This window comes from Microcaecilia unicolor, chromosome 6 (genome assembly GCF_901765095.1).
Source record: "Microcaecilia unicolor chromosome 6, aMicUni1.1, whole genome shotgun sequence".
In the NCBI taxonomy this organism is placed as follows: domain Eukaryota; kingdom Metazoa; phylum Chordata; class Amphibia; order Gymnophiona; family Siphonopidae; genus Microcaecilia; species Microcaecilia unicolor.
The window spans coordinates 100,710,452-100,722,458 of record NC_044036.1 but is presented as its reverse complement, the minus strand read 5'-3'; the positions used below and the strand labels follow the sequence as shown (position 1 = coordinate 100,722,458).

General features: G+C 43.1%; 1 protein-coding gene across 3 annotated transcripts in view; it reads right to left on the bottom strand.

Moving 5' to 3' along the window:
* The window catches only part of LHX9 (LIM homeobox 9), a 43,172-nt gene extending 32,773 nt beyond the window's left edge, over window positions 1-10,399 (bottom strand). For all 3 annotated transcript variants that reach the window (XM_030206295.1, XM_030206294.1, XM_030206293.1), the window contains exons 1-3: window positions 10,220-10,399; window positions 8,420-8,622; window positions 5,872-6,230 (exon numbers count right to left, since the gene is read on the bottom strand). In XM_030206295.1, the coding sequence (XP_030062155.1) occupies window positions 5,872-6,230; window positions 8,420-8,622; window positions 10,220-10,399 (742 nt within the window). The remainder of the gene's footprint in view (window positions 1-5,871; window positions 6,231-8,419; window positions 8,623-10,219) is intronic.
* Between the last annotated feature and the right edge of the window lie 1,608 nt (window positions 10,400-12,007).

The window sequence follows — 12,007 nt, the reverse complement described above, 5'->3', positions numbered from 1 at the left end:
TACTAAAATCATATCACTACATCATTTCAAGCAGTATTCTAAGAGAACTCCCCCCCCCCCCCCCCAAAAAAAAATGAATAGCCTTACTTGTAGTTTATTTTTTTAAGGTGGTTTAGAGGGGCATTTTCAATATGACATCTAAATATGATTTTGGACATTTTGTGAAAAACTTATAAAAATCCAGTAGTGAACAATAACCAAACCAGAAAAACATCCAACTTTTTGTTTCAAAAATGACCATTTGCTAGATGTTTTTGTGCTCACTTTTCAGGAAAAAAAAGTCCAAGGGAAAAATGCACAAAAACAAGCCATTGGGATGTATGGGGGGAGGGGGGTCAGCATTCTTACTAGACTAGCCACACAGACATCCCAGCACAGCAGTGAGGCACCCTAGGGAACACTGCAGTGGACTTCACATAAAAGGTCCCAGATACACATCTCACCATTACCTCCTTATATTGGATGGGGAGCCCTCCAAAACCCACAAAAACCTACTGTACCCAACTGTACACCACTACTATAACCCTTATTCCTGCAGGTGTCACCTCTATGTAGGTACAGTAGGTTTTTGCTGGGCTTGGAGGGCTCACACTTTTCACCACAAGTGTAACAGAGTGGGATATGGGCCTGGGTTCCTTCTGTATAGTGCACTGCACCACTCACTAGGCTGCTCCAGGGACCTGCTTGCTGCTCTGAAAGGACTGATCAAAACAGGGGCGTAGCTAGGTGGGGCCACGGAGGCATGGGCCCCCGCAGTTTAGCCCTGGCCCCCCTGCCGCTGACCCTCCCTCACCACATTTGACCCTCCCTCCCGCCGCCAACCCTCCCCCGCCGCCGCCATCAGGTACCTTTGCTGGCAGGGGTCCCCAAACCCCCACCAGCCAATGTCCTCTTCAGTGCTGGTCTCCGGCGCATTCGCTGATCTGGATTCTGTTTCTGACATGAGTCCTGACGACCTGCAGGACGTCAGGACTCACATCAGAAACAGAATCCAGATCAGCGAATGCGCCGGACTCAGAGACCGGCGCTGAAGGGGACCGGCTGGTGAGGGTTGGGGACCCCCGCCAGCAAAGATACCTGGCAGTGGCGGGGGAGGGTTGGTGGCGCCGGAAGGGGGGGAGTTGAAAGGGACGGGGGAGGGATGGTGGCACTGGGGGGGGGGGTCAAAAGTGGCAGGAGGGTCGGTGGCGCTGGGGGGGGGGCTAAAATGTGTCCCCTCACCTCGGGCTCTGGACCCCCTTCCCGCCGAAGTCTGGCTACGCCCCTGGATCAAAACATCTGAAGCTGTCATAGAAGCTGGTAGGTACTATTTCTTTCAAATCTTTGGGGGATGGGAAGAGGTTAGTTACCACTTGGGGAGTAAATGGGGGGGGGGGTTATGCCTTAACCCCTCCAATGTTCATCTCATCATTTAAGGCACCATTTTGTGACTTAGGTGTGATTGAAACAGGTCTAGACTGAAATGTCTAACTTTTAGCCCTGGGTGTTTTTGATATGTTCTATTATGATAGACAAACATCCAAGTTTTAGGAACGCCCAAAACCCACCCCCAACATGCCCCCTGGTCATTTGGACGCACTGCAAGGAAAAATATCTCAAAGCCAAGTTTTGAAAATTGTGATGTGGATGTTTTTCGGAGAGAACGTCCAATGCCGCTTTATGCCATTTTTGAAACATCTTTCCTCTTTTGAAAATGAGCCCCTTAACTTTTTAGTATAGTGTAAGTATCCCGAAAACTTTGGGTATTTTTCAACCTACAGCGAGCCTTCTGTTTTCAGACAGATAGATAGATAGATACGCATATTTCATGATACCGGTGAAATTTTTAACAATAGGAAAATATTAGTGTTATGAATAGAAAAAGTTTTCTTCTGATTTTAAAGTGCCTGTCCCCTTCTAAACTTATTTTTGAGGAGAGGATAGTTTCCTCTTTCTTGATATGATTTATTGGTGAAGGAATTTTTAAAAATTAGAGACCAGTAATGACAACTTAATGACTTCGGGGTCCTTTTATTAAGCTGCACTAATAGATTTAGTGTGTTCCTATGATTAGCATGCACTAAATGACAAGACACCCATTATATTCCTATAAGCAACAACATTTTTTGTGAAAAATGAAACAGGCCCTAGGAAGGCTCTCATCTAAGCGATTTCTCCTCTCTGCCAGCCATCCAGGGATGCAGATGGACAAATTATTATATAGAGAGATGGGCATCTCATCATTTAGCATGCACTAATCATTAGTGTGTGCAAAATCTGTTAGTGCACCTTAGTAAAAGGACCCCTTAGTTTGAACACAAATCATATCGGCAGGCCATCACTTTTTATCTCCCTTATGCTAACTCCCTGGCTGTCCCTCATATTGCTGGTGTAATTCTGATGCATTTAGTCCAGGGCAAATTTTTTTAAAGTACTCTTAAACATAAAGTATGTTAAAGATTTAAGGGATAATTATGTCTGTCCTATAGTATGGAAGACTATTTCTTAATATTATAGGTAGTAAAAAAAAAGGAAGAAGGGTAGTTTTGATTTCAACAAGCATATTTGATTTTACCAATAAACTAGAATTTCCCTCGTGCAGGTGACATATATTTGAGATTAAATGATTCTTTAATCCTTAATCAGCTATAAAATACCTTCAGAAAATTCAGTTGATTATTTTCCTGTACACAGCATTAAGCATGTTTAGTCCATTCCCCGCCCAGAAATTAATACATCTGTTCTATAAATGAAGACATTGCTTCTTTTATAAGACCACTTTCTAAATTTGCTTTGTCAGAAATTGACAAGCTTTCAGAAGAGCTGCTGCCTCCAAGTTTTCCATTCAACAAACTATCGATAGGGATGGGCAGTGGGAAAGTTTTGTGGTGAGTCGTTCCCTGCATCATTTATGGGGATGTTTGCTGTGTTCATTTTTTTTTCCATTTGTTTTCCCCTCTGGGATGAATGTCGTCAAGCATGAACTATCAGGAAAAAAGTGCAGACTCTCAGAAATAGCACACCTGCTTTCCAAATAGTGCACAATTGGTGTAAAAGAGTTACACCATTATCAGTGGACAAAAAACTCAAAAGGGAAATTCTATAAATGGCACTGAAAATTAGGCACAAATAAAAAATCAGCATGCAATATCTCTATATAATAATTGGTCAATGTGCCTCCCTGGGTGGCTGCTGGCTGGGTACGTAACAGCATGCAAATGAGCTGACGTCAGCTCGCCTCCAGCATTCTTTTCCCTCTCAGTGTCCCACCCTCGCGGAAAGACGAAATGAGGTCAGAGGAGGGCAGGACACTGAGAGGGAAGGCAGGAGGGCAGGACACTGAGAGGGAAGGCAAGGGAAGGCTGGAGGCGACGTGAGCCGAGCCTGCCGCCGCTATGACTTGAGGTAACATGAACGGCTTAAAGGCAGGGCGGCAGGAAGGACAAGAGGGCTGCTGTGGGAGATGATGGTGTTCAGGTGAGGGCTGGGGTTCAACTCCACCTTGGGTGCTTAAAACAGAGGTAGGTGGGGGCGCCTCACTGGACATGGATTGGAGGGGAGGGGAATCGCTGGACATCGATGGGATGGGATGGAAGGGGAGACTTGCTCGACTTGGAGAGGAGGGCAGGGGACAGAGGAGAAATCGCTTAGACAAGAGTCACTGGCCATGGATGGGATGGGAGGGGAGGGCAGAGTTGAATCTCTGGACATGGATGGGATGGGAGGGAGGGCAGAATCATGGGACATGGATAGAAGGGCAGGGCAGAGGAGAATCGCTGCACATAGATGGTAGGAGAGGGGAGGGCAGGGGAGTGAGGAGAAATTGCTTAGATGAGAGCCTTCCTAGCCCCCCCCCCCCCCCCCCCCCCCATTTCATTTTTCACGAAACGGGCTTTGTTGCTTGTCATTCTATAACTAGTAAAAAAGGCCCATTTCTGACACAAATGAAATGGGCGTTAGCAAGGTTTTCCTTGGCTCCCCTGCAGCCACCCATGTCCAGTGACCCTCCTCTGGACATGTATCAGCTGTGAGGCATGTTTTTTTCCCCCGGGTTTTGAAGTTGACATCATAATAGCTACGGTGATGTCAGTCTGATCTACACAGCCTAGCAGACCACCTCAGAATGTGGCTTCATCCCAGGCACAGAATGTTGGAGGTGAGAATTATTATATAGGATAACAATTGGAGGAGTAGAGGAGTAGCCTAGTGGTTAGTGCAGTGGACTTTGATCCTGGGGAACTGAGTTCGATTCCCACTGCAGCTCCTTGTGACTCTGGGCAAGTCACTTAACCCTCTATTGCTCCTGGTACAAAATAAGTACCTGAATATATGTAAACCACTTTGAATGTAGTTGCAAAAACCTCAGACAAGCGGTATATCAAGTACCATTTCCCTTTCCCTATTTGAGATTCTACATGGAAAGTAGAATTGGAGATTCTAGATGGAATGTTGCTACTATTGAGATTCTGTTGCTACTATTTGAGATTCTACATGGAATGTTGCTATTCTACTAGCAACATGCCATGTAGAAGCCTGCCCCTGCAGATCAGCAATGCGGCCGCGCAGGCAGGACGTCAGACTCACAGAAACAGAAGCCTGCGCAGCTGCATTGCTGATATGCAAGGGCAGGTTTCTACATGGAAAGTTGCTAGTGGAGGAGTAGCCTAGTGGTTAGTGCAGTAGACTTTGATCCTGGGAAACTGAGTTCGATTTCCACTGCAGCTTCTTGTGACTCTGGGCAAGTCACCTAACCCTCAATGCCCCTGGTACAAAATAAGTACCTGAATATATGTAAACTGCTTTGAATGTAGTTGCAAAAACCTCAGAACAGCAGTATATCAAGTCCCATTTCCCTTCCCCTCCCTTTCCCCTATAAAGGGCACTCAGGGATGAGCATCACTTAGGGGTCCTTTTACCAAACTGCAGTAAAAAGGGCCCCTACACTAGTGGCGGGGGCCTTTTTGCCAGGTGTTGTGACCCTTTTTATCACAGTGGGTAAAAAGGTCAAAAAAATGGCTTGGCCATGAGTTAAGATTTCATTTACTGCGTGGCCATGCTGGGAGGGAGGGTAGCCCTCCATGTCACCCATTGAGGTGGAGTTAAGGGCTCCCACGCTATCCCGGCGGGAACCGGGTAGCACGCAGCGCTGCCTGGTAACTGCCAGGTTAGTGTCATGCTGGAAAATATCTAGCTATTTTCTGTAGCACAGCAAATGGCATGCGCTTGATCTGGAACTACCACTGGCATTCGCATTGGGCTTACTGCTGCTCTGTAAAAGTGTCCCATATAGAATAGTGTTGAGCACCAAATTCTGTGGTCAGCTTTGCGTACAAGGACTTATGCCTGCTGAAACTTGGTGAAAATCCTGGTGCGCAAGTTGGGTGTGGATTCCCTCTATTCTGTAACACTGCACACATCTTCTGTGAATGGCCCTGACCGGCCTATGCCCCTCCCATAGCCACACCCCCTTTTGAGTTGCTTGCAATCCAATTTAGGCACCCATTGTTACAGAATAGCATGCAGCCAGATTGGTGCCCAAATCATAATTAGTGCCAATTAAGTGCTTGTTAACTTCAGTAATTAAATAATTGGAGCCCATTAGCCAATTATTTTGGGCACCAATCTGGGATCCACGTCCTTTATAGAATCCAGAGAGAAATGTGTTTTTTTCTGCTTGTTTTCATTTATTAACAACATGCAATGACGTGGGATGTTGACATTGACATTCTCCATTTCTTTGCAAATGACAACCCACCCTAATTATAGACAATGTTGATTGATTTTCTAATAGCGCTAAGCACATATTTATTGGCAGGACTAGCAGATACCTTCTGTGTTTAGACAAATACCTCTCTTTCGGCAGGGAAAGTGATATTTGTGCAAGATTCCCACCTGAGTTATAATTGACGATGTCCACTCCTAGGGCTGGACTCTTCCTTTTCCTTGGTCTCCCTTTCTGCACAGTGCCAGTGCCGTTGAAGTAAGGAAGTGCGGCTAGCCCTCCACTTTTAGCGGCCAGCTCTGTGTAGCCCAGCTGTGGGTGAAATTCTCCTTGCAAGAGGCATTCGAAATGGACCCTGCAGTAAACAAGGTTGTCTTTCATACCAAAGTGGTCGCCTGTAGTCAAAGTCTTGCTGCAGGTGGTACAAGTGAAGCAGCTCAAGTGATAAACGGATTCCCTGGCTCTCATGACCATTTCGGAAGCTGAGATCCCAAGGTGGCAGCGGGCACATCTCTGCACAGAGAACCTCCTGAAGGCAAAAAGTGAGCTTCAACAAGACATGCAAAGTGGAAGGGGCTCGTTCTTCACACACTCAGCTCTGTGCACCACACTTTTGTTTTTATTTTACTAATTTACCATTCAGCTCTAACCCTAGTCCTTAGATTGCCAAAGTCACAAACTGCTTTGCATCTGCCAAGTGAGAAGCAGATAAAATACCATGTTCATATAACAAGCATGAGTGATCCAGGCACAAAAACAGCCTAATGAGGTCTGCCAAAGGAATTTCCATTCAATTCAAAAGATCTGATTGGGGGGGTAATATCTAAGGACAAGCTGGAGAGCCTGTGTGGCAATAATAATAATCAATCAATCAATCATGTCTGTCAGTTGGTGGGAAATAAAGCTGTCAGCAGTTCGTCTCTCTAATTCGGCAAAATAATTTTTGTGGATTCATGGGTAACCTACTGAGAATCTGCTTTTGAAATCAGTAAAATTAAGGTGGAAGGACAGGGGAGAAAGGAGCTCACTATAAGATCTACAGAGATGAAACTAAAATGGGCAAAGCAAGAAAGAGAGGGAAAAGGACTTTTATTGAACTGTCATAAATTTGACTAGAGATATGTAACTGGTTGTTTATTCTATCTAACACATATGGAGTTCAATATACTGCATCTGGCATTCTTGTTGGACAGAAACTAGAAGGACGGTGAAATGAATTCCTGTACTGTACTACTGAAAGAAGTGCTTCAGAAAGTGCCTTTCTAACCTAGGTTTTATCTGGCAGCACTAAATTAAGTCTGAACAGGACAGGGCAATTTTTGCCCCACAAAGGTTAAGTCTATCCTTTGCAATCTAACACTGCATCTCAGCATTCTTGCTGTAAAGTTTAATAACAAGAATATCGAAAGCCTATGGTTTACTCCATAGTCCTGTGTTCCGAAGATTTTGTCACCCTGTAGAAATCTTGAATTTTAAGGGGAAGGAATTTTTTATACTCACTAGAGAAAGTGGCAGGAATTTAGCAGTAGGCGTTTATGGAAATGTATTAAGCTGAAAATTCAGTTCACAGTTTGTTTTAAATTTTGGATATTGGTACGTAAGGGAGAAAGAGTTCCCCTGAAATCTCACTAAGATACAGCACATAAGGTTAGGGTATAGATATGGATAGAATACTGCTATCATTTCTGCAGGTAAGTAACTTCTGAATGCATCCCCACTCCTTTCTCAAAGAGGGATAAGTGGAGAGATGGTACAGGAAATTGAGCTATTGATAAGGAATGATTTAGCAGAGCCTTTCACAGAAACAGAATGGGGAAACAGGCCCTGAAAAATCAAGCCTTAAGCAGTTTTGTTGTCCCTTTCTGTTTTAGTTTTTAGAAACATGAGCCTACTGCAGGACTCAGAAAGAAAAGCATGAACAAAAAGTGAGCCTCTACATATGACAGGGAAGAAATTTAGGAGAGAGAGATTCAGCAACTTATAGTAAATGAATCCAAACAAAGGTAACATCAGATATAAAGGTGGTACCAGGGTGCTGAGGTGTAGCTGTTCGGTGCCTGGAAGGGGTTATCAAAATAATAAATGAAGGGGAAGGGTCACCTATTTAACATTTTCAGTGGTGACAAGTGTGGGAATTGTGTTGACCTTGTGTGTAGTCATGTTTATGTTTAGGTGTATGGGCAGCCCTTGGGGTGACATCCTAACCACTGTGCACAATTATACCTGAACCATTTTCATTTAATAAATATATGATTTTGTTTAAAATCAGATGCGAGACAGCTACTAAATAGAAAATAAAATCATTTCTCTATAGCCACAACTGTGCATTCAGGGCTTTTGAAAAGGAAGCTTTCCACTTTGAGGGGAAAGAGTGAAAAAAATAAATAAATAAGAAAGAAAGTGGTCTCATTTTTAACCTTTTTGTGTTATTAGGTGCAATCATCACTGGGGACAGCAGAGATTTAAAAAAAAAAACCACAAACCCCCAAATTAGTTACTGTGAAATCGGTATTTTGTGCAAACTTTGGGTGAGTCTTCTGTCCGCACTGGAAAGCTCCTTTCTTTCCATAATTCACACTGGCAGAAAACAGATACTCAGGAATTTTTTTAATGCATTCTATTTATTCTAATTTACTTCCAAATATCCCTGTTCTATCATACATCTTTTTCAGGATTACCAATTTCTGACTAGCATAATATGTATAACTGTAAATGTACCTGTAATAATCCTCCTTGCAGTAAATGCTACCATCCTTGGCAAAACAGGTGAGTTCAGACTCCAAAGCCAGTTTACATTCACAGCATTTAAGACACCGAAGGTGCCACTGTTTGTCCACAGCCAGCAGGTAGTATCTGTCGGAAATCTTTCCTCCACAACCAGCACACAAAGCAGGCTTTTCGGGACTCATGGGGGGCAAACTCTGTGAAACAACGACACAGGAGTGCAGAATAAATAAATAAATAAATAAAGATTAAGGGCCAGTTTCTGGTTCACACTGTCACAATTATAGGTGCAATAAGACCAAGCGCCTGGTGCAGAGCAAAACTTTTCTGCAGAAAGTCGGATTTAAGACCTAGTAGCTTCTGTTGTACATATGGCCTTAAAATATAGGTCTAAATAAAACATCACAGCATTTTTTTTCCACTGAAGATTCCAGGAACTTACAGAAGGACAATTCGCGTCTAAATTATGCGCATAATATTCTGTTTACATGCCACTGACTGCCCTTCATTTTGAAAACCAAATCCACCTAGTCCTCAGCCGTAGCGATGCGACTTGACTTGTGACATGCAAGAGTAAAATAAACAATATGATTTTTACATCAAAATGTATAATATTGATTAACACCAAGGTAATCGCGGAAAACAAAATGCAAACTCCCATCCCCCAGATACTTTGTTTTATTAGATTTTTTTCCCACGATACTGGTGTTTCACCTTAACGGTCAAGTTTTTGTTAAAGACAAAGTTAAGCTTAAATGCAGAAGTTGGGTAGTGAATGGCTTTCCGGCTACTCGCAAGATCTCTATGATCTGACGCCTTGCGAGTTTTCTAATCACTTCCATTTTACAAACTTACTTGAGTAGGATATTTTAGTTTTATAGAGGTGAGTAATTTTAGATGTTTTGCACCTCAGAACAAGCAACAGCAGTTCTGCAGCTTTGTGGGCCCTTAAATAATGTAAATCCTTTCAGTGTGAAACAAATTTTTTAAAAAAATGCACAAAAATGAGACTCTAAAAATACAATAGCAAATTATCCCTGAAAATATATACTTGCATCCTCTAAGTAATCTACTGAATCCTGTGAATTGGCATTAGGGAAAAAAGGCCTTATTTTGTACTCCCAACCTCTAAGCCTTAAATAAATTGCAAATAACGGAGGCTGATATCAGATTATCTGCCTTTAAGCTTAGTTTCAACAATGTTATTCGTTTAGAATTTGTCTGGTTTGGTTGGAAGATTCTGAGACTGCGGCACTTAATTTAAAAAATAGTAATAATGCGATAGGGATAGAGAATTTCCTCTTCTCACTCAAAACATTTAACATGTTCCACATAAACTTTATTCCTTTAATATTGACGTAGACCTTTGAGAAAATAATTAAATTTGAGAGTGGGAGAAAATCAATAGGAAGACATCACTGCCAGAAAACCGTGCAAAATCTAGACAGCCGTGGCCCAGTTTTCTTTTTTTCTAATTCGTTTATACCCGTTTTTACCACCTAAAATTTAATACAAATCCGAGGAGATTTCACATTCCTGACACAAGAACAACGTCATTAGAAATCTAAGTTACAAATTTAACAAACTCTAGCTAGAATAACCCAGTTCCCCCTCCCCCATTAGCTACTTGTGGATTTTGCGAACTGAATTAAAACTGCAATATGGAGATCTGTGTGGTCTTATCTCCAAGCAGAGAAAGGGGAGCCAAGTGAGATTTGAGCTGATTCGTTTACATCGCTTCTTTGATTTTTTTTTCTTTTTTTGGGGGGGGGGGGGGGGATACTGCATCCTTACCGTTTCTCTTCCGTTCATCTGCACCCCCTTAACTTGCAGGCGAGACTCCGCCGTCTTCGATCTCCTCTCCATCTCCTCCATGATCCCTTGGATGTGGCCCCCGGAGATGCCGTGGAAAAGCATGACTGCCGGACGGAAAGCGCAGGGGGTTTCTTCTGCTCTGCACCCCACTATTTCCATACACAGAACCCCCAGCGTTCTTAGTCCAAGATCCACGAGGTCTCCACCAACTGCACAGCGCTTTTGGCAAAGGCCACCTCCGGCACCCAGAAAAAGGGGGGGGGGGGGGGGGAGCGCGCCCCGAAGAATGTCCTAGAGATATGCAGAAAGCAAACAAATTATGGACAAGAAAAACTTCTACGTCTACAGTCTGATCGAACGGATGCAAATGAACTGGCAAAACCCCTCCATAGATACTGCTTTGGGCCCGGGAGGTGACTTTTGAGAGCTAGTGGAAAACAAAATTCTGCCGGACCTCCCTGGCTGTATTACAGCTTCCAGTGTCTGGAGGTTGGAACTGGGAATACTGGCTTTGGAGTGGTGTCCAATTTGTTAAGAGACTAACGCCAGCCCTTTTTTTTTTTTTTTTTTATAATGTTGTAGGAGGAGTTCCCTAGCTGGAACTGCCACTGATTTTTATTCAGACAACAAAGACCTGTCATGCCTTCCTTAACCCCCGGTGATAAGCAAGCACTGACAAACATTGGGATTGGGGGGGGGGGAGTTTCGATCAGAACCCCCGCCATCCCCTTCCCCAATCCATACACACACACACACACGAACCAGCACCATCCCTCGCACCCATTATATCAGATAATGAATTTTGTATATCAAAATAAAACACCTTGGTTTTTTTTTATTCTTTTCCTATGCTAAGTTATATGATAGGTAACTTACGCAGGATGAAACATATACAGTGCATATTGTTGAAAGGATAGAGGGACCTTTTCTGGGAAAGCCAGAATAGGTTTTGGGCTAACTGGGGGTGTAAAAACCCTTTCTGTCGCATGACTGATAACAATTCGTTTGGAATTAAATGATCTCACTTTGCAGGATATCGTGCAATATACACCGTTTAGTTCTGGATCTTACCCATCAGCTATCTAAACATTTTAACCACTAGAAATGTTAAGTAGTAGTAGTAGTACTAGCTTGCGAGATATATTTTTTTATTTAATAGCGTGATAATAATTCTAAAGTACCATAGAACTATATTATTCAAACTAACATCCGTAGTAGAAAGTAGAGGAAGTTGGACTACAAAAATTTTTATTTTCAGACTGTCCTCTTTGATGGAATAAGAGTAGATTTGGGTTTCAGAAAAATGAATGTAAATGTTGCATACGCCCAAACAATCTTGAAATTATTATTCACCCTCCTTAATTGCAAACAATCTAAATAGATCACTGGAGTGTGACCCTGCGCTGTTTAACAGGAGAGAGTATTATGCTTTACAAAAATATGTTTGCCTTCCACATTAGGATATCATTTCTCTGTCTTAAAAAAAAAAAAAAACTTTTCACACTAGTCCTTGGCTTGGAACAGCTGCCGGTTGTTTCCTAACACCTCAGTACCTTCTGAAGGATCTTCCTGGCGGCAGAGCTGTTCCTCTCCATCCCTTAGGGACTCCCACACTAAACCCGGCACAGGTCGCGGAAAAAAAACAAGCAAAGCCACGTTTCCTTTCCAAAGCCTTATAATGGCTCCTCCCGAAGGGGTTGGAGTGCAATCTGCAGTCACCTCTTGGCTACGGAGCCATCCCAGGACACGGGCTGGTTCCACTTCTCC